Source organism: Balaenoptera physalus, assembly GCF_965194825.1.
Source record: "Balaenoptera physalus genome assembly, chromosome: 3".
Classification (NCBI taxonomy): domain Eukaryota; kingdom Metazoa; phylum Chordata; class Mammalia; order Artiodactyla; family Balaenopteridae; genus Balaenoptera; species Balaenoptera physalus.
Window position 1 is genome coordinate 9,036,872 of NC_138890.1, and position 20,182 is coordinate 9,057,053.

The 20,182-nt window shown below is 52.3% G+C and overlaps 2 protein-coding genes across 4 annotated transcripts in view; one reads left to right on the forward strand and one right to left on the reverse strand.

Annotated features, from left to right (window-relative positions):
• Positions 1–2,145, forward strand: part of RFX1 (regulatory factor X1) — a 31,910-nt gene extending 29,765 nt beyond the window's left edge. For all 3 annotated transcript variants that reach the window (XM_082456689.1, XM_082456690.1, XM_082456691.1), the window contains 3 exons: positions 273–426; positions 510–555; positions 705–2,145. In XM_082456689.1, coding sequence (XP_082312815.1) covers positions 273–426; positions 510–555; positions 705–874 — 370 coding nt within the window. In that variant the 3' untranslated portion in view covers positions 875–2,145. The remainder of the gene's footprint in view (positions 1–272; positions 427–509; positions 556–704) is intronic.
• Positions 2,146–2,251: 106 nt separating this feature from the next.
• Positions 2,252–10,178, reverse strand: DCAF15 (DDB1 and CUL4 associated factor 15). The gene is made up of 13 exons (XM_082456720.1): positions 10,019–10,178; positions 8,336–8,433; positions 8,111–8,246; positions 7,366–7,472; positions 7,147–7,286; positions 6,891–7,061; positions 4,302–4,736; positions 4,105–4,196; positions 3,880–4,008; positions 3,702–3,787; positions 3,364–3,468; positions 3,171–3,286; positions 2,252–2,779 (listed from the first exon to the last, which is right to left on the reverse strand). Exons 1-13 carry the CDS (start codon positions 10,148–10,150, stop codon positions 2,724–2,726), a joined length of 1,803 nt encoding a protein of 600 aa, XP_082312846.1. The 5' UTR covers positions 10,151–10,178; the 3' UTR covers positions 2,252–2,723.
• Positions 10,179–20,182: the final 10,004 nt, after the last annotated feature.

Below are 20,182 nucleotides of genomic sequence, written 5' to 3' on the forward strand. Positions count from 1 at the left end.
GGCCCCAGCCCCACCCTCTCTGGCTGGACCAGAGAAAGCCCCACCCCCTGGGGGACTCGGGTGCTTTTTAGGAAGTCGAGGGTCCTGCTGGTGGTGGGCGGGGCTAGGGCCCTCCTCCCTCTCTGAGGGACGCCTTCCCTCTCTGACCGGGAAGCCTGTGCGGGGCCGGGCGGTGGTAGCTGGGCTTGCTCAGGCCTGGGGTCCTTACGGCAGGGAAGAGGGGCGCGGGGCGGGTCCCGGCCTGAGAATTTCCTCTCTGTCGCCTCCCCCAGCTCCATGGTGATCCGGGACCTGACTCTGCGCAGCGCCGCCAGCTTCGGCTCCTTCCATCTCATACGGCTGCTCTACGATGAGTACATGTACTACCTGATCGAGCATCGCGTGGCCCAGGCCAAGGGCGAGACCCCCATTGCCGTCATGGGCGAGGTGCGCACGGCGGGTCCGCTGAGGGCACGGGCGGGGCGCCCCTAGGCAGGACCCTCATTCCTTCTCCTCTCCCCTCCTTCCAGTTCGCCAACCTGGCCACCTCGCTGAACCCCCTGGACCCGGACAAAGGTAGGTAAAGCGTGCCCCTACCCAGGGCCAGAGTCCAGGGGGCGGCGTACAGCGAGGCTGGGGTGGAGGAGGCGGCGGCTGGGGCGCCATGTGGCGGCCTGGTGGCGCCGCCGCCCCGCGCTGAGCCAGGCCTGGTCCGTGTACCCCAGACGAGGAGGAGGAAGAGGAGGAGGAAAGCGAGGACGAGCTGCCGCAGGACATCTCGCTCGCGGCCGGTGGCGAGTCGCCCGCGCTGGGCCCCGAGGCTCTGGAGCCACCGGCCAAGCTGGCGCGGACAGACGCACGCGGCCTCTTCGTGCAGGCGCTGCCCTCCAGCTAAGCCCGTGGCCTGGCCTCCCCCATCCCCCCACACCACCCCCCGCCCCGCCCCGCCCGCCCGCCCTACCCTGCTGCCCCTCCTCGCCAGGGTCCCTCACAGCTTCTGTGGCTTCGCTGTCACCGCTCCAGCCTCGGCCGGGGCCGGGAGGGGGCCTCCGAGACAGGGAAGGTAAGGGGGTCCCTGCCCCGGATGGGGCGGGCACAATCACAGGGCCGGGCGGAGCCGCAGCTGCAAACTCTGACACAAAAGACGTGCCTTAAGGAACCCGCCGACGTGCCCAGGTGCCCCCTGGGGCAGCCAGCTTGGCCCCTTGGCCCCAAAGGCTGCAGCATCTCCCTCCCCCAGCCCCACCCCCACCCCCACCCCCCCAGGGGGCAGGCAGGCAGGCCCCCTCCCTCGCGGAACTGTTAACTTATTCAGCTCGCTGGCTTTGCACAGCCTGTCCTAGGCCCAGCCCTGAGCCCCGGGTGGGCGCAGGTGGGCATCACCTGGGGACCCGCCACTGTCAGCAGCAGCCCCAGGATCCCTCCCCCAGCAACCCCACCGCTTCCCACTCCTTGGTATAAGTGCAATTAAAGCTGTGGGTGTCGCATCTCCAGAGCTGGGCCCTCCCTTGCCCCGCAGCCCTAGAGGGGGGCACTGCCCGGCCTGGATAGGGGGAGGGCAGAAGGGGCACCACCTCCAGCTTCCAAAGAGCAGCAGGCTGGACCGGGCGCCAAGCCCGGAGGGACCTGCTGCAGGCAGCGGGCCCGGAAGTGCCCATGCCTGCCCCAGCCAGGGCTGGGTGCTCCGCTCGCTCAGATCCTGGGCCCTCCTCGCCGCTGGTTTGTAATGGAATCTCTATGCTCCTACTCTCCCTGGAGACCGTGCTTCTCCTCCATGCGTGCGATCCCCGCCCTCCACATGACTATTGTGCGATTTGTGAGCGCCGCCTGAGCGGAGTCGGTAACTTGTTGGGTTTTTTTCCAACCATCATGGCCTTATCTGTTCCGGTTTTCTCAGTGTTTTCAACCTGTGAGATAGATGTTTATGGCAAAAAGCGAAAAAAAGAGAAAAAAAAAACCAAACCTGATCTATTGTATAAAAATCACTATTTTGTGTGCTCCGTGTGCTACAGCTTTTGGGGTGGCTTGCCGACTCCCCCTCCTTACCCCTCGGGGCCTCCCTTCTCCTGGTGGTGAAAGTGTCCACGCGTGTGGTAGTCTAGTGTGCCGAGCTGTTTTCTACCTTTTTGTAGTCTTTCTTAAAACACAATAAATTCCGCTGTGATATTTGGCTACTGCTGATTTGCCGGGCGTTGGTGGGAACCTTGGGGCTGGGGGCTCCAGCTGGGCCCCGAGCCCCTGAGTGGCAGGCAGTAAAGGGAACTCACTGAGGTTCAGAAATAAAACATTTATTATGTGAAGAAGAACAACAGGGCCGGGAAGGGGAGGTGTGATGGCCACGAGGTTCACCACCTCAGGTCGGGGGAGAGGCTGGGGGTGGACAGGGCAGGGGTATGGGATCCATCTGGCCTCCCTGGGGTGGGGGTAGGGGGGCAACGTCCACACCTGTAGCCGAGAAAAGGGGCAAACTCGCGAGGAACGAGGGCCCATGCCCAGCTTGGGGTGAAGGCGGGCGCTCAAGGCTGGTGGGGCAGGGGGCTCCCTCCCTCTGCCCCTTTCCAACTTAAATAGGCATAAATAAGAAGCGTCCAGACTCTCAGGCCACCAGGGGCTGCCCCGCCCAGCCCCTCCCCGCAGCCTAACACTGGTGCCGGCCATCGGCCGGCCGGCAGAGGCTGCCGGGAAGGCGGCCAGCTCCCGGGCCGCGGAGGTAGTTGGCGTCAGTGTCCAGGGCGGCCGGGCCCTCACAGCACAATCCACGTGTATCGCTCACTGTCCGCCAGAACCTTCAGTGAGCACCCTGCAGGGAAGGGTGGGGACAAAGCCTTGGAACCTTGGCCTGCCCAGGCTGTAGGAGAGGCCTCTTTCCCCGACTTGATATGGGCCCAGAAGGTTCTGGAAGGCAGGCACCCTGCGACGTTATCTCTGCCTCCTGCCTGCAGCCTTTCAATAAAACGTCTGCTGAATGACTGACTGAAGGACAGGCCGGGGGCCCCCAGGTGCCACACCTGAGCTGGCCCCCCGGCCTTGGCCTGGGCTGCCCTCCCCTCACCCAACGCCACGGTGTCCACTAGCTCAGCCAATGTGCTCCTCCATTCAGCAACGCTTAGGAATTAGCGCGTGCTCTGGGCCTGGCCTGGCCCCAGGATAAGGACCTCAGTCTCGGACTGTCGTCGGGTCACGGGGCCCACCTTTGTGCAGCGCCTCGTTGGTCATCCTGTTGACGTAACGGCCGCTGCTCTCAGGCACCAGCCACTTCATGACCATGTCCACGCAGCTCTTGCGGTATGAGCTCCAGACGCTGCCGCTGAGGGAGAGGGGGTGAGCAGTTCTCCTCACCCTGGCCCAACCCACCCCCAGCCCTGGCCCCCGGCCCTGCCTCACCTGGTCTGCCCTTTGACCTCAGTGAGGTCGCCCACGCTGACTGTCACAAAGATGCCCGTGTTGAGGTCCCATGCCACCTTGAGGCTGGTGTGATAGGTCTTTGGTCTACAGCGGGGAGGGATGGTGAGCAGAGGAGAGAGGGAGTGGGACCACGGGGTCCCTGAGCTTGAACCCAGGCTACCCAGAGGGGCCTTTATCTTTGGAGCAGTAATGCAGTGGCCAATCCAAGTTTTGGTGGGCAGGGGGAGGCTTCTCACATCCCCCCTTCCCCACACTGAGAGGTCTTGAGCGCAGGGCCCTGCTGGGCAAGGGTGAGGGTGGGGTCCCTGCCCACTCACCGGAGCTGGCCCTCCTCGGTGGGGGACGGGAATGCCAGGAGCAGCAGGCCAATGTTAATGAGGACCTGGTTGGTTTCTGGGCAGACCTGGGGGGCGGGGTGCAGATGGTGACACACACTGAGAGTGCTGCCCAGAGCTGGGAGGCCCCGGGCCTGCCCTGCCCGACACCTGGGCCCACCTCCAGGATGACAATATCGTAGTCGCTGAAGGAACAGAACTGGTGACCCCAAGTGGCATCATGGCGGATGACCTCGTTGATGACATACTCGAAGTCCAGTGTGAGCTGCTCCACTGTCAGGTACTGACCCTGTGGACAGCGGGCAGAGGGGGAGGATTGCGCCAACTGCCATCCCAGCAGGTCCCCCGGGAGCTGCCCCTTGGCCTGCCCGCTGCCAGCACCAACCTGGACGGCAGTCTGCTCCCGCATGGGCCGTAGGTTGCGGCCGCGGAGATCAGTCACCACGAAGGGCAGGGAGATCTTGTCGTCCTCCAACTCTGAGGGGGAAGGATGTGGGGGTAGGGATGGTGGTGGGAGGCCTAGAGGCCCCTCCAGGCCAGCCTCCCATGCCCGGGACCCCACCAGGTGGGCTCCCCGCTCACCATCCTCTGGCTCCGTCCCCTCACCGGACCCCAACACATAATACAGCTTGGTGTAGTTGACGTATCCAGGCTCGGAGGCGGGCACCTCTGCTGCAAGGGGGCTGTCCCGGGGCACCGCCTCCCCACCTGGGGCTAGGGGCTCAGAGGGCAGGCGGCAGCGGCTGCTCGAGGGCCCCGGGCAAGGGGGTGGCCGGACTTCCTCCGAGGTCCCACCCTTGGCCTCTTTGGCCCTGCGGAAGATGTCAGCCACAAACTCCTTGGCTTTGGCGATGGCAGGCGAGTGCTCGGGGGCCCCAGAGGGCCGGGCTGGGGCTGCTTCGGGGCAGAGGGTGGGGAGGACAGGGGACATTTCTGGGCTCTGGGGCCCAGGGGGGCTAGGAGGGGCCGGGGGGTAGGTGGTGTGGTCGTACAGGATTTGGCAGAAGCTGCTATCACCTGGAACATAAAAATAAAAGGTGATGGCTGTGGGAAAGGGGTCAATAGATGAGTTCAAGTCCAGAATGCTCTTCCGATCTCCCTCATTATGCTGGGGGGTTCTTAGAAATCCACCATGAGGAGACGCCGCTAGAAGATTTACATATTCTGAGATCAGTCTGAAACACCCAAAAGGGAAAAAGGGCTTTTACACGCACACACACAATCATGTTCATTCAAACCTTACTCTTGAGCATCTGCTGTATGCCACACACTGAGGACACAGGAGTGAACACGACAGACAAAAATCCCTGCCCTTGGTAAGCTGACATGTCATCATCATACCAGATAAGAGCCACTTAAGTTTGACAGTTTACTACACAGCCCTCCGTCCTTCCCAACGCGAGCCAGACCAGCACAGGCACAGACTGCCCAAATCCCAGGCCTCTATGACTCCATCTGACTGGGCGGCAGATCCCCCTCTGGGGAACGTCAGTGTGGAGAACCCAACGCGTTCACTGAGCAGCACCATGGCCAGGCCCTGGGCTCTGCCTGCCCTGCTTCATTTGGGCCCCCCTCAAGCAACCCTTGGAGAGGGGAACTGTCCTCCCAGTTCAGACTCGGGACTGAGGCTCAGAGAAACTTGTCCAAGGTCACACTGAGAGATAACACAAGTCTGCCAACGAACTCCTGTCTGCCAGAGTGGTGGCACTTCTTCCGGAGGGGAGGGGGAATGAATGGAAAATGTTCAAGTCAAAACTCCCCCTCTGTGTGAGTGCCCTCCTAGGGTGAGATGAGTGTTAAACACTGATGACAATGCCCCTCACCTGGGCTGTGTGCGCACGGGCTGAATCCCATGTGGTCCTTCCTAACGGGGCAGGGGGTGGCGGCCCCATCCAGGCCTGGCTTGTTGGGGGCTCACGGCTTGGCGAGAAGCAGGGCCTTGCCCATGCCAGCACAGGTGGCCAGGGCAGGGGTGGGAGGCCCCTGGACAGGCCTGAGGACAAAGCACCCTGCCCCTTGCTGGTCTGTGGGCTTCGTTATATACATAGAGTCCTCTTTTCATGTCCATTCCCCTCACACCCCCAGGGACGACCATTTTAAATGCAGTTAGTGGGCATCTTTTTTTTTTTTTTTTGCTGCACCGCGCAGCTTGCAGGATCTTAGTTCCCCGACCAGGGACTGAACCCAGGCCCTAAGTGAAAGCACGGAGTCCTAACCACTGGACTACCAGGGAATTCCCAGTGGGCATCTTTATTTGACTGCATTCTGGCAAAACTGGAACACGTTTTAAATTTAAATATAAGTGGTATCACTATCAGGTGATAGATCTTCTTGTGTTTCTTCTGCACTTGAACATGTCTTTAAGGTACACTCTCCACAGATGTGCACGCTGGGGCTCTCCCTGCTGACCCAAGGGAAGTACCCACCCTGTCCTACCTCCCCAAACCCCAGCGATGGACACCAGGCAGCCCCTGGCTCCCGCCACCAAACCTTCAGACATGTCTGGGTGCAGCGCTGCTGGGCCACAGGCACCTCTCTGGCCATAAGGCCCTGGGAGAGCAGGAGAGCCCCCAGGGCCCCACGCTGCCACCAGCCAGTGGCATTAACCAGCTTTTTAACATCTGCCACTCTGCTGGGGGACATCACCTGATTTTCACTGGCATTTCTGTGATCATCAAAGATGTAAGAAGGCCGTCTGTCCACTAACCACTCCCTGAAATTTTTAATCAACATTTCTCTTTTTGCAGAGAAGAACGCACTGCACTGTCTGTCCAGCATGGTAGCCACTGACCACATGTGACTACTTGAACTTAACATGACTAAAATTAAATTTAACAACTCAGTTCCTTGGTCACATGAGCCACGGTCAAGTGGCTACTGGTGGTAGCTACAGCAGATACAGCAGATCTGGAACATCCCAGCCCTGTGGAAAGTTCTAGTGGACAGCGCTGGGGTGGGCAGTGGCTGGGTTCGGATCCCACATTCCCACTGCCCGGCTGTGTGACCTTGGATGAGGGACTTCACCTCTCCAGGGCCCTGGTCTCCTCATCTGTGACGTGGGGTAGTGACAGCACCGAGCTCGCAGGGCCGCTTGGCCAAGTCATTAGGTCACAGGGCCCCGAGGCTGACAGCACACGCGCGAAGGGCCTGTCCTCAGACCTGGGGGCCTACCTGCCGAGTGGACCGAGACGGCGCAGGCCACCAGGGAGTAGCTGGTGTTGAGCAGCACCACCTGGTCCTTCTTGAGCTGGAAGGCGGGCTGGAAAGTGGGGAAGGGGTAGACCACCTGGTACTTGGTGTGCAGCATGAAGCCATGCCGCAGGCACTGCGCGCTCGGGTCACCTGCAGCGACACAGGCCACGCAGGCTCAGCTGTGGCCCCAGGGCGGGGAAGCAGGCAGCCTGCGCCCCAGGCCCCAGCCCCTCACCTGGGTGGGCGCGGCTGGCGTCCCGGCAGGCGGCACAGCGTCCTGGTGGCGGCACGGCCACGGTGCTGATGTAGATGTCCCGGTGGTTCTCATCGCTCATCATCATCATGTTCATGAGCATGCCGTTGGCTGAGCGAGTGCTGGGGGCCAGCACAGCCTCAGAGCCTGGCCCAGGCGCCCGCCCCACCCACCCCTGCCCACCCTATCCCTAAGTCTCACTTGAAGCCGAAGACAATGACCTTGGAGGCGTCACTGGGCCACTCGCACACGGTCAGGTACAGGTCACTGTAGATCTCCTCATCCTGGAAGAGCCGTACCTGCCGGACCTGAGAGGCATGTTCGGGTCGGGGGTCCAAGCGGGCCCGGGGCCCACCCGAGCCTGCACCAGCCAGCAGTACCGGGCCAGGGAGCCCCAAACAGCCCCCACCAGCACCCCTCTGCCTTCCTGAGGACAGGCTGAGGAGACTCACAAGCGTTTCCCCTCACAAGTGGGGGACACAGGGAGGCCGGGCCCAGGATAGGACACGGCCAAGGAGAGCCCTGCCCCAGCAGAGGGGGCTCAGCCAGACACAGCGGTTCCAAGCCCAACCCACCCTGAAACCTGCTCGCCTCTCTGAGCTCATGTGTAAACTGGGGTTAATGGCACTCACCTCCTGGGGTGGGGCATTTGAGGAGTCGAGGTCAGGGCTAACTTGGGTGTGGCAGCCTGCTCGGTCCTAACAAAGCTAATGGGTCCCTCCTGGCTTGAGGCGTCAAACCATATGAAATTGCTGCCATTTACCCATTTTCAACTCTAAAAATGGCAATTTCCTACACTTCGACCTAACACTTGGAGTCTCAACAATGGCCCCATGAGTACACTGTTTTCACTTTGCGGACATGAAACCTGAGGCTCAGAGGGGTGCCGTGACCGGTGGGAGCCGTACTGTTGGAAGGGACAGCCCAGCGTCAGGCCTGGCCCTACCAGCTTGAGCTTGCTGTGGACGTTGAATTCCCACCAGTACAAGTGGTAGATGTAGAAAGAGAAGTCGTCATCCCCGCTGCTGCTGGTGTAGGAGAGAACATAACGGCCGCACTTGGAAAAGCCCAAGAAGATGTGTCTGTGTGGATGGGGGGAGGGGCAGAGTAACCAGGTCAGGGCCAGCCTGCCGCCCCACCCAGCCACCGCCCTGCCTGGCCCCAGCCTCACCCTGCGTAGAGAAAGTCTTCATCCACGATGTTCTTGAGAGAGACGCAGACCCTGGGTGGCAGCTTCCGGAAGAGGCGAGGAGAGAGCTGCCCACTGATCTGAGGAAAGGGCAGCCAGGGCTCTTGAGGCACCACGTGGCGGAAACAGCCTGCAGCCCCCCAGTCCCCTCACCCAAGGCCGAGCAGCACCTTTGGGGTCCAGCCCAGCCATGCAGGCCTACTCCCTGCCAACCATAACGGTCCAGGGAGGTCCAAGCTCTGGAAGGTGCAAACGGCGTGAGCCTGACTCTCCACCAGGGACCCGAGCCATCCTCCCACCTCCAGAGCCTCAGGGTTCCTCTTGCCTAAGCCCCCAGCCTTTGAGGACTAGGGCTGGCATCACCTCCCCCAGTCACCCCTGGCCCACAGTGGGCCACGGAGCTGCCTTCCTGAAGGCTGCCTCACTGCACAGTGAGCTGTGGCCATCGAGAGCCGCTAAGGAGCCTGGGATGGGGGCTTGATCAACTACACTCACCTGTTCCCGACCCACTAGCCTATACACGGGGCGCTCAGGCCCCTCGGGGGCCAGCTGAGGCAGACAGAGGGTAAACCTGACCAGTGACCTTCCAACTCCTGCCCGATTCCCCCTTCCAACAGACTCCCTCATCCCAAAAACTTCACCAAGGACGGATTTGGGGGGCCAGGCAGGCACAAGTTGGGCACTAGGGGATCAGAGCACCTTGGACCCTGCTATCCAGTCTAATAGGGGAGATACAGCCCAGCCCTCAAGGAGATCCCAGGGTGGAACAGCCCTGTCAGCGAGGCCCAGACTGCTGGGGAGACACAATCCCTGTCCAGGGAGCTTCCAAGCTAGGGGCGGAGCCACAGCCCAACCCAGGGAGCAGTCAAGCTGAGGGTGGAGACTGTCCCTGCCCAAGGAACTCCAGTCAAAAGGAGAAGCCACAACCCTGCCCTCACAGAGTTCCCAGCCTAATGGAGAAGGCACACTACTCCCGATCCATGGAGACACAGACCTGCCCCAGTTGCTGCTGACCTGACAGCAGATTGTCCGCCCTCCCAGAGCTCCCAAACTGATGGGGGAAAGATCCCAGCACACTGAGAGTTTACAGTCTCATGGGGAGACAGAGCCCTGCTCAGGTAGCTGAAGATCAGGCCTTCTCCAGGGAGCCCCCTCCCATTCAATGCGGGAGGCAGACGCAGTTACAGGAACTCCCAGCTCCCCTGTGGTCAGAGCTGGACAGAGAGAGGAACCCCAGGCGGAGGAATCCCAAAGCCGGTAGCAAGGGCTCTGCCAAGGGGGCGGTAAGGCTCCATAACGGAAGGGCCGTGAGAGCAGGGTTTTGAAAAATGAGTCTGACCCTGGATCGCCCCCTTCTTCCTTACTCCCCCAGTGGCCTCTAAGGCCCCCTCCATCCAAGCCCCCTTCCCGGGGCCCCGCCCCCAGCCCCTCCATCCAAGCCCCATCCCCGGGACCCCGCCCCCAACCCCCTCCATCCAAGTTCCCGCAGAAGCCCCCCCAATCCAAGCCGTCTCCCCGGGGCCCCGCCCAACCCCTTTCCTCCGAGCCCCCCTCCCCCGGGGCTCCGCCCCCAACCCCTCACCCCGCGAACGCCCTCCCTCCCTCCGCCTCCCTCGTCCCTCCTCCCCACCCTTCGACGCGCTCCTCCCAGACTCCAGGCCTCACCTTGACCCGCTCCAGCTGCTTGAGGACGTGCTCCCGCCGCCGCCCCGTTGCCCGCTTCCCCCCGGCACCCCCGGGGCCGCCGCCGCCGCTCCCGGTCCCGCTGTTCCGCTCCGATTTCGAGCTGGGCGCCATTTTCACCCCCTCCCTCCACTTCCGGAGCAACCGGCCTCTTCGCCCCACCCCTGCCGCCTCTTCATTGGCCCTTTCTCGGCACTGCCGCCCGCGGGTTGGGTGAAAGCCCGCACTCAGGGCCTTTGCCCGCTACGCCTGTCCATCACAGCCATCTCGGCCCCTGATTGGTAGAGACGGTACAGTCCCCGCGGCCTGTCTCCGTATTCCCTCCTTCCCGCAGGGACGCCCCCGTCAGAGGCCCCGTTTGCGCCCCTCGCCGAGATGACTTTGACTCAATAGGCAGAGGCGCCCATCAGTCTCCACGGCGTCACGCCCCCTTGTGGCTGGTGGGTTTCCATGGAGACCCAGGCGGTCCAGGCCTGTGGGCGGGGCGATGGGAGCCTGTGGTCCAGAAGGGCCAGAATTCCCAGCCCAGGGATGTCCGCGCCCCGTCCGGGTGCGCGGAGGCCTGGCGACCATCCCGGGGCCACCGGGCCGGGCCGAAGGAAGGGATTTGCAAAATAAAAGGAAGAAATTCGATTAAAACATCTTTCAGATGGTCTGGGGGGCGGCCTGGCTGGATGATGATGATGGTAATAATGACAACATTAATCACTTGTATATCACTTTACACTTGCCAGAAACAGTTCTGAGCTTACGGTTCTATGTAGAAGGTCGCTGTTATGCCCCTTTTATAGATGATAGTAATAACAGTTGTTTAATGCCTGTTATGAGTATCATCTTCCTGTGCTATTAGCTCATTTAACTTTCAAAAACCGTTTTGGGGATGGGTCCTTTTATTATCTTCATTTTACACATGATGAAACTGAGCCTTAACAGTGTAGCGCTCCTGAATGGTACATATATACCCCAGATGCGAACTGTTACTATAATTAGAGAAGAATCAAATGGATCTGGCTCTCATATTCTTCCAAGCCTCTCACATTCATTTATTCAACAAATACTTATTGAGCACCTACTATGTTCTAAGCACTGGGGATACAGCAGTAAACAAGACAGATAATAAAGAAGGAAATCAATTTATGTTATCTAATTCCAGCTAGGGTTAGAGAGGAAGGAAGAAGGCTGCTTAAACAGGGCAGTTAGTGAGGGGCCCTGTGAAGGTGAGGAGGAGGAATATTCCAGCAAAAACAAAGGTTTCAGGGTGGCAAGATTGAGAGACCATAAAAAGATCAGTTGAGCCAGAGCAGGAATGTGCAAGGAAGAAAGTAAGAAAGGAAAACAGACAAGGACCAGGAAGGAGGTAGGGAGTGTATGAGGCTTGTAGGTAAGAAAGACACCTGGGTTTCACTCTTAAGCATAAAAGGAAGTCTCTGGAAGGTTTTTAATAGAAGATGATGGAATCTGAGATGAAATTTAAAAGATCATTGTGATCCAAAGAATTAAATAAATACCCATGAGTCCATACTGGTATAAATAAATGATTGAATAAATAATTGGGGGGGGGGAAGGGACCAATCTTCCTTATAGAAGATGAGGGATTAATAATAATAAAAGTAGGGGACTTCCCTGGTGGTCCAGTGGTTAAGAATCTGCCTTCCAATGCAGGGGACGCAGGTTCGATCCCTCTTGGGGGAACTAAGATCCCACATGCCATGGGGCAACTAAGCCTGCCCTCTCTAGACCCCACGCGCCACAACTAGAGAGCCCTCACACTCCGCAACTACTGAGCCCTCGCGCTCTGCAACTACTGAACCTGCACGCTCTAGAGCCTGTGCACCACAACTAGAGAGAAGCCCGCGCACCACAACGAAGAGCCTGCGCTCCACAATGAAAGATCCCGCGTGCTGCAACGAAGATCCCGCAACTAAGACCTGACGCAGCCAAATAAATAAATAAACAAACAAATAAATAAAAATAATAAAGGTAGAAGGAATGAGGGAAATAGAAAATCATCATCACACAATTACCACAGTAATCATTGCAGCAAGCAAGATCTACCAATGAATGCTAAAATTCATGGATGAAACTTGAAGGAGAAATAAGACTTTTGCCTACCCTAAAGGTATCGCTCCTAAAATATTTATTCAGTACTGGCAGTTTTTAAATATATGTCCACAAATTATTTGATGTGCCTCCCTCCAGGAGGTGGAGCTTAATTCCCCTCGTTGGGTGTAGGCTGGATTTAGTGACTCACTTATAAGGAAGAAAGAATGGAAAGGGGACAAGTAACCTGGCACTGAAGAAACCTGGCAGATACCACCTCAATCAAGTGATCAAGTTTCCCATCACAGTAATAAGTCATGTGCATGTCATGGGCTCTTGATGTGATGTGATGACACTCGTACCTCTCTGGCATCCTCTCCAAAACCCATAACCTCCATCTAATGAGGAAACATCAAGTGATTGTCCCAAATGGAGGGACAGGGCATTCTACAAAAGTCCTGACCAGTATACTTCAAAAATGTTAAGGTCATGAGAAAGCATGACCAAGAAACTGGCACAGTTTAGAGGAGTCTAAGAAGACATGATAACCAAATGAAATGTGATGTCCTAGATGGGATCCTGAACCAAAAAAGGACATCAGAGTGTCCTTTTTTGGGGAAATTCATATTAAGTCTGTAGTTTAGTGAATAGTATTATACCAACAATGGTTAATCTCTTAGTTGTGACAAATGTGCCATGGCTAGGCAAGATGTTAACATTTGGGGCAGTTGGGTGAAGGGTAGACAAGAATTCTTTGTACCAACCACCTCTGCAAATTATCTTAGTCTGTTCGAGCTGCTATAACAAAAATACTATAGACTGGGTTGATTTACAACAAACATTTATTTCTCACAGTTCTGGAGGCTGAGAAGTCCAAGATCAAGGCGCTGGCAAATCTGGTGTCTGGTGAGGGCCCACTTCCTGGATTGTAGACAGCGCCTCCTTGCTGTACCCTCATATGGCAGAGAGAGAGACAGAGAGAGAGAGAGAGGCAGACAGAGAGCTCGAAAGCTTCCTTATAAGGGCACTGATCCCATTCATAAAGGCTCCACCTGCCAAACCTAATTATCTCCCAAAGGCCCCAACTCCTAATACCATCAAGTTGTGGGGGGGGTGGTTAGGGCTTCAACATTTGAATTTCAGGGGGACACAAGTACAGTCCATAGCACAGACCTGTAAATCAAAAAAATTTTCAAAATAAAAAGTTTTTAAAGAGTTTAAAAGTTTTTAAAGGGGGAAAGGTCATTATGGCTGTGATGGTGTCTTGAATTCAGATAGTAGCAGCAGAAAGAGAAAAGTGGTCTTATGCAGAGCTGAGGGGCGATGCTCATGGACTGGATATTGGGGTGGAGGCGAGAAGGGAGTTAAGTCAGTGACTTCCTTAAACAAGATGAAGGCAACCACACAGGGGGTCCCCCTCATCCCCTTTCCAGAGCCCCACCTACCCCAATGGAAGAGACCTTGTATCCATTATCCATTGTTGTATAATAAACAACACCAAAAACAGTGGTGTAAAATTACAATAATCATTTAGTATTATTATCTCTCACAGTCCTAAGTGTCTGTTGGGCTCAGCTGGGCAGTTCTCACTTGAGGTCGCTCATGCAGTCAGATGGTACCTGGGGCCGGAGTCACCTCGAAGGCTTTCTCATGCCTCATGCTGTCTGTCAGCAAATGCTGTCTGTCAGCCAGAACAGGACAGAGTGGTCTGTCCAAGTGTCTTGGGCTTCCTCACAGCATGGTGGAGGGGTTCCAAGGGCAAGTCCTATGAGAGAGAACTAGAAGCAATCTGTATCATCTTTCATGATCTAGGCTCAGAAATGGCATTGTATAACATCTACCAAACTCTATTGATTGCATTAGTCACAAAGGTTCACCCAGATTCAACGGGACGGGACATAGACTCCACCTCTTAATGGGGGAATGGAAGGACATATTGTAAGAAAATCATGTGGTCCCAAAATTTAAATAACTATGCAGTAAAGTTTTAATATATATTTTAAAAGCACATGGCATTTGAGTTATTGTCACGGCCACTTTTGGAAATTACAATCTGCCATAGTCCTCTTATCAAATGTTGATAAATGTGAATTATCAAATATTGAATATACAAAATAATAATTTTAAATACATGTATACGCCTTGTATAAGAATAAAAATTTTACCAATATTCTTGAAGATCCCATTATCTTTATTCCTCCTCAAGGTAACAATATTCTGGAATTTTGTTCTATCATTCTCATATGTTTATATCCCTAAATAATATATTATTTGTTTTGCCTGTTTTGTACTTTTATATAAATGGATTCATAATGGTGGGGGTCTCCTATGACTTGCTTTTTTCACTCGACCGTATGCTTTTATGATTCATCCATATTGTGAGTAGTTGGGGATGCATTTATTTTCACTACCATACAGTGAATGCCCCATGATTTATTTATTCATTGTCCTGCTGGTGGAAAGTGCAGCTATTTCCAGTTTGAGGGCTATCAAGATCAGTGCTTCTGTGAGCCCTTTTGTACATAGGGTTCCCGGGGAACCTGTGCAAGAGTTTATCTGAGGCTCATACATTGGAGTGGAGTTGCTGGTACGTGTCAAATTGTTTCTCCAAAGTGGTCGTGCCAATCTACACCTGTAGCAACAATGTATGGGCGTTCCAGTTGTTCTACATCTGCAGCAACACTTGACATAGTCAGACTTCTTTAGATGTGTCCTTTACCAGGTCAGAAACACAGCACTGATGTGTCAGTCATCCCTGCTGGGAGCATCCCAGTCAAGAAAGGTATCCGTATTCTAGTTATAAAAAGGTATAACCTCCCCTAGGAAGCCTCCTCCCCCAAGCTTGGTGCCCTCTCTGTGTTTCCTTCTCCCATAATGGCATTGTTACTGCTTCCATGGACTTGTGGTTGACACACATTTAAGATATGTAGATTCTACTGTATGTGTAGAACCCACAGAAAAACATGGTAGCTTCTGAGAAGGGGTCCACCTGCTGGGGCGGAGGCAAGCATGGGATCAGAAGAAGGTTACAAGATGCCCTCATGAAGCCACTATTAATTACTGTGGCCAAACCTGTATGCAAACTAATACAATATGTACATAACATTTCTTTTTAATAAATATGCACAATTTGTATACATATTGTATACAGTATATACACATTTCATATACATTTTGTATTCCAGTGTACTTAAGTTTTTTATATATACATATATAAATACATTTGTTTCGTTGTATTTAAGTTTTGTTTTTTTTTAACTTTTTGGCCACACCACGCAATATGTGGGATCTTAGTTCCCCAACCAGGGATCAAACCCGTGCCCCCTGCATTGGAAGTGCAGAGTCTTAACCACTGGACTGTCAGGGAGGTCTGTACTTAAATTGTACATGTATGTGTATACATATATATTACACACATATTGTAACAAGTACAATTTATTAAAGAAATCACCATTTAAGCTTGCCTATTTGTAGTAAAAAAAATTTTATCACATTTAAAAATTGTGGTAAAATGTATATAACATAAAATTTACCATCTTAGCCATTTTTAGGTGTACAATTCAGTGGCATTAAGTAAACTCATATCATTGTGCAACCATCACTACCTCCATCTCGACAACTTTTTCATCACTCCAAACAGTACCTCTGTCCTCATTAAACATCTCTTCCCATTCCCCCTCCCCCAGCCCCTGGCAACCACCGTTCTACTTTCTGTCTCTATGAATTTGAAACTCTAAGGACCTCAAAAGAGTGGGGTCATACAGTATTTGTTCTTTTGTGACTGGCTTATTTCACTTAACATAATGTCCTCTAGTTCATCCATGTTGTAGCATGTGTCAGAATTTCCTTCCTTTTTAGGGCTGAATAATATTTCATTGTGTGAATATATCACATTTTGTTTATCCATTCAGCCACCGATGGACCCTTGACTATTGTGAATAGTGGTGTTATGAACATGGTGTGCAAATATCTGTTCGATTCCCTGTTTTGGTGTTTTGGGGTGTATACCCAAAAGTGGAATTGCTGGAACATAATTCTATGTTTAATTTTTTGAGGAACTGCCATGCTGTTTTCCACAGCAGGTGTACCATTTTACATTCCTCCCAGTGCTCAAGTGTTGCAATTTCTCTACAACCTCGTCAACACTTGCTATCTTCTGGTTTGTTTGTTTGATACAAGCCAACTTAATGGGTACGATCATTTAATTTTTAATAAGTGTTATATTCACACGATTCAAAATTCAGCAGGAGGAAGACATAGAATGGGCAGTAAGCACATAAAAAGTTACTCAACATTATTAGTCATTAAGGGAAAGCAAATAAAGTCACAATGATGTACCACTACACATTCACTAAAATGGCTAAAATTAAACAGACTGACTACACCAAGTGTTGACAAGGATGTGGAGGAACTGGGACTCTCTTAGACTGCTGGTGGGAGTGGAAAATGACACAACCACTTTGGAAGACAGTTTGGCAGTTTCTTAAAAAGTTAAATGTACACTTACCATACGATCCAGCCATTTCACTCCTACATATTTACTGAAGTTTCTAAAAGACATATGTTTGGGGCTTCCCTGGTAGTCCAGTGGCTAAGACTCTGCGCTCCCAATGCAGGGGGCCTGGGTTCCATCCCTGGTCAGGGAACTAGATCTCACATGCTGCAACTAAAGATCCTGCATGCTGCAACAAAGATCCCGTGTGCTGCAACTAAGACCTGGCACAGCCAAATAAATAAATATTTTTTAAAAAGACATATGTTTACTCAAAACTCATATATGACTGTCCACAGCAGCTTTATTTGTATCATCCAAAAATGGGAAACAAGCCAAAAGTCCATCAACATGTGATTAAAAAAAAAAAAAGTTGGTCTATCCATTCTCTGGATACTATCAAGTAACAGAAAAGAACGACTATGGTACACGTAAAACTATGTTTTATGTCAATTATATCCTAATTTAAAAAATAAAGATAATTTAAAAAAACCACTATGGTTACATTTGACAACATGGATAAACCTCAAAACTGCTACCAAATGGAAGAAGCCAGACAACAAAAACTACACACTCTATGATTCCATTTATATTAATTTCTAGAAAATGCAACCTAATCTATGGTGACAGCAGACCAGTGGTTGCCTGGGGTGGGGAGTAAAGGGAGGGAGGGAGAGAAGGCTGACAAAGGGGCATGAAGATACTTTTGAGGGTGATGGAAATGGTCACTAAACCATGGTGATGGTTTCGTCACAGGTGCATCCATGTTGAGTTTTGAAATGATGAGTTTTTTTTTAAATTGAAGTATATTTGATTTACAATGTTGTGTTAATTACTGCTGTACAGCAAAGTGATTCAGTTATACATATATATACATTCTTTTTTAAAATATTCTTTTTTATTATAGTTTATCACAGGCTATTGAATATTGTTCTCTGTGCTCTACAGTAGGACCTTGTTGCTTATCCATTCTATATAAAAGTTTCCATCTGCTAACCCCAGCCTCCATTCCATCCCTCCTCCAACCCCCTCCCCCTTGGCAACCACCAGTCTGTTCTCTATGTCTGTGAGTCTGTTTCTGTTTCATAGATAGGTTCATTTGTGTCATATTTTAGATTCCACATGTAAGTGATATCATATGGTATTTGTCTTTCTCTTTCTGACTTACTTCACTTAGTATGATAATCTCCAGTGGCAGAAATGAGGTGGTTTATTTTATTTTATTTATTTATTTTTGGCTGCATTGGGTCTTCGTTGCTGCGTGCGGGCTTTCTCTAGTAGCGGTGAGCAGGGGCTACTCTTCATTGCTGTGCGTAGGCTTCTCATTGCGGTGGCTTCTCTTGTCGCGGAGCACAGGCTCTAGGTGCACGGGCTTCAGTAGTAGTGGCACGCAGGCTCAGTATTTGTGGCTCACAGGCTCTAAAGTGCAGGCTCAGTAGTTGTGGCACACGGGCTCAGCTGCTCCGTGGCATGTGGGATCTTCCTGGACCAGGGCTCGAACCCGTGTCCCCTGCATGGGCAGGCGGATTCTTAACCACTACGCCACCAGGGAAGCCCCAGAAATGAGTTTTGACTCATGTACGCTTTAAATATTTTCATTTTTATTGTATGTCAACTATATCTCAAATTTTTTATTCAACAGATATACAAGGATATTTGGTGGCAAACCCCCTCTCCTCTCAGCACCAGCCACCCAGTTCTCCCCTCAGAGACAGCCAACTTATGAAAATGTTTAGTTTATGAAAATGATCGCTGTTGTTAGCCTGGCTCTGCAACTTTTTTTTCTTCATAAGATTAGCTCGACTCACAGTAATACATATAGTGGTTTGAATGGTGATCCACAAAAAGATGTGCTGACGTCCTAACCCCCAGAACATGTGAGGATGACCTTATTGGGAAAAAAAGATACACTTAAATGAAGGATTCTGAGATTATCCTGGATTAACCGGGTGTGCCCTAAATCCAATGACCGGCGTCCTTAAAAGAGACAGAAGAGGAGAAACACAGACACACAGAGAGAGAGAAGAAAAGGCCACGTGGAAACTGAGGCAGAGATTTGCGTGATGCAGCTACAAACCCAGGAACAGCAAAGATTGCCAGCAACCACTAGAAACTGGAAGAGAGACAAAGTAATCTCCGAAAGGAACCAACCCTGCCAACACCTCGACTTTGGACTTCTAGCCTCCACAAGTCCAAATAAATAATTTGGACTTCTGAAATGAATCCGTTGATGTTGTTTAAAGCCATCCAGTTTGTGGTCATTGGTTACAATGGCCACAGGAAATGAATACAATATGTGCAGATAGAGTCCCTTGTGTGTCCTAGATCTTGCTGTCTATTATTTTAATAGGACACTTTTTTTTTTTTTTTTTGATCTGTTTTCTATTCTCCTCTTACGGGATTTTTTTCACTCGCTCACACAACACATGTTAATGGATCACCTGGTACTCAGGAGGCACTGTTCTAGGTTTGGGGAGACATTGGTGACTATGGCCACGTGCCTACCTCCATGCAGCTAATATTCAGGTGGGGGAGACGGCCAGTGGGCAGAAATATAAATTAGGATGTGAGAAATGCCAGGAAGAAAAATAAGGCAGGGAAGAGGAAACAGAGTCAAAAAAAAATTGCTTCTGATCAGGGGATTTGGGGTGGGGGTGGGGAGTTCTCTGCAGAAGTGAAGTGAAGTTGCCAGCCTCGTGAGATGGAGAGCAAGAGAGAATTTTTATTCCAGTTAACGAGCCTGCAGGGAACGTCCTTGTGCATACGTGTTTGGGCTGTGTAAGAAGAGATGGCTGGTCCTTGGGTGTCGCAGAGAGGGTACTATTCCGAAAATTCCACTTGCTCCTCTTCCCCAACCCGGTGCCCCGCCCAGCCCCCCGCAGATTTCTCCCTTCCTTGCGGTCACGCAGGACCACGTGACTAATCCTTGCCAATGAGACGCGAGCAGGAGGGTAGGGTGGCCCTTTCGAGTGGAAGCCCTGAAAAAGTGTTGGGGAGTCTCTCTCTTCAACTGCGCCAGCCACGCAGAGGTTGCTGTGCAAGGCAGTGAAGCCTCTGTTGGACTGGATCGCAGAGTGACTGTGGCTCCGAGGCCCTGCTGCTGATCTGTTGAGATCGCGGTGTGGGGATGACCGACTCTGATGTTAGTCACTGACTGTTGGGGTTGTTTGTTATGTGGAATGATCTTGCCTGCCCAATATATACGTATATACATTTGACCCTTGAACAGTGTGAGGGTTTGGACGCTGACCCTCTGCATAGTCAAGAATCCGTGTATAAGTTTACAGTTGGCCCTTCAAATCCAAGGTTCCGGATCTACAGATTCAGCCCACCATGGTGTGGTACTGTAGCACAAATTTAGTGAAAAAAATCCATGTATAAGTGGACGCATGCAGTTCAAGGAAATATATATACACACACACACAAAGATACATAAAATGTGCGTGCGTATATATATAAAATATGTGTATTATAGTATATATGGATATATATAATACAGTTGCTATACATATATCCTTTTACATATATACGTATGTGTATCCTTTTATGTATTTATATAAAATCTATATAAATAAAAGGAGATTTATCATGAGGAATTGACTTAAGTGATTATG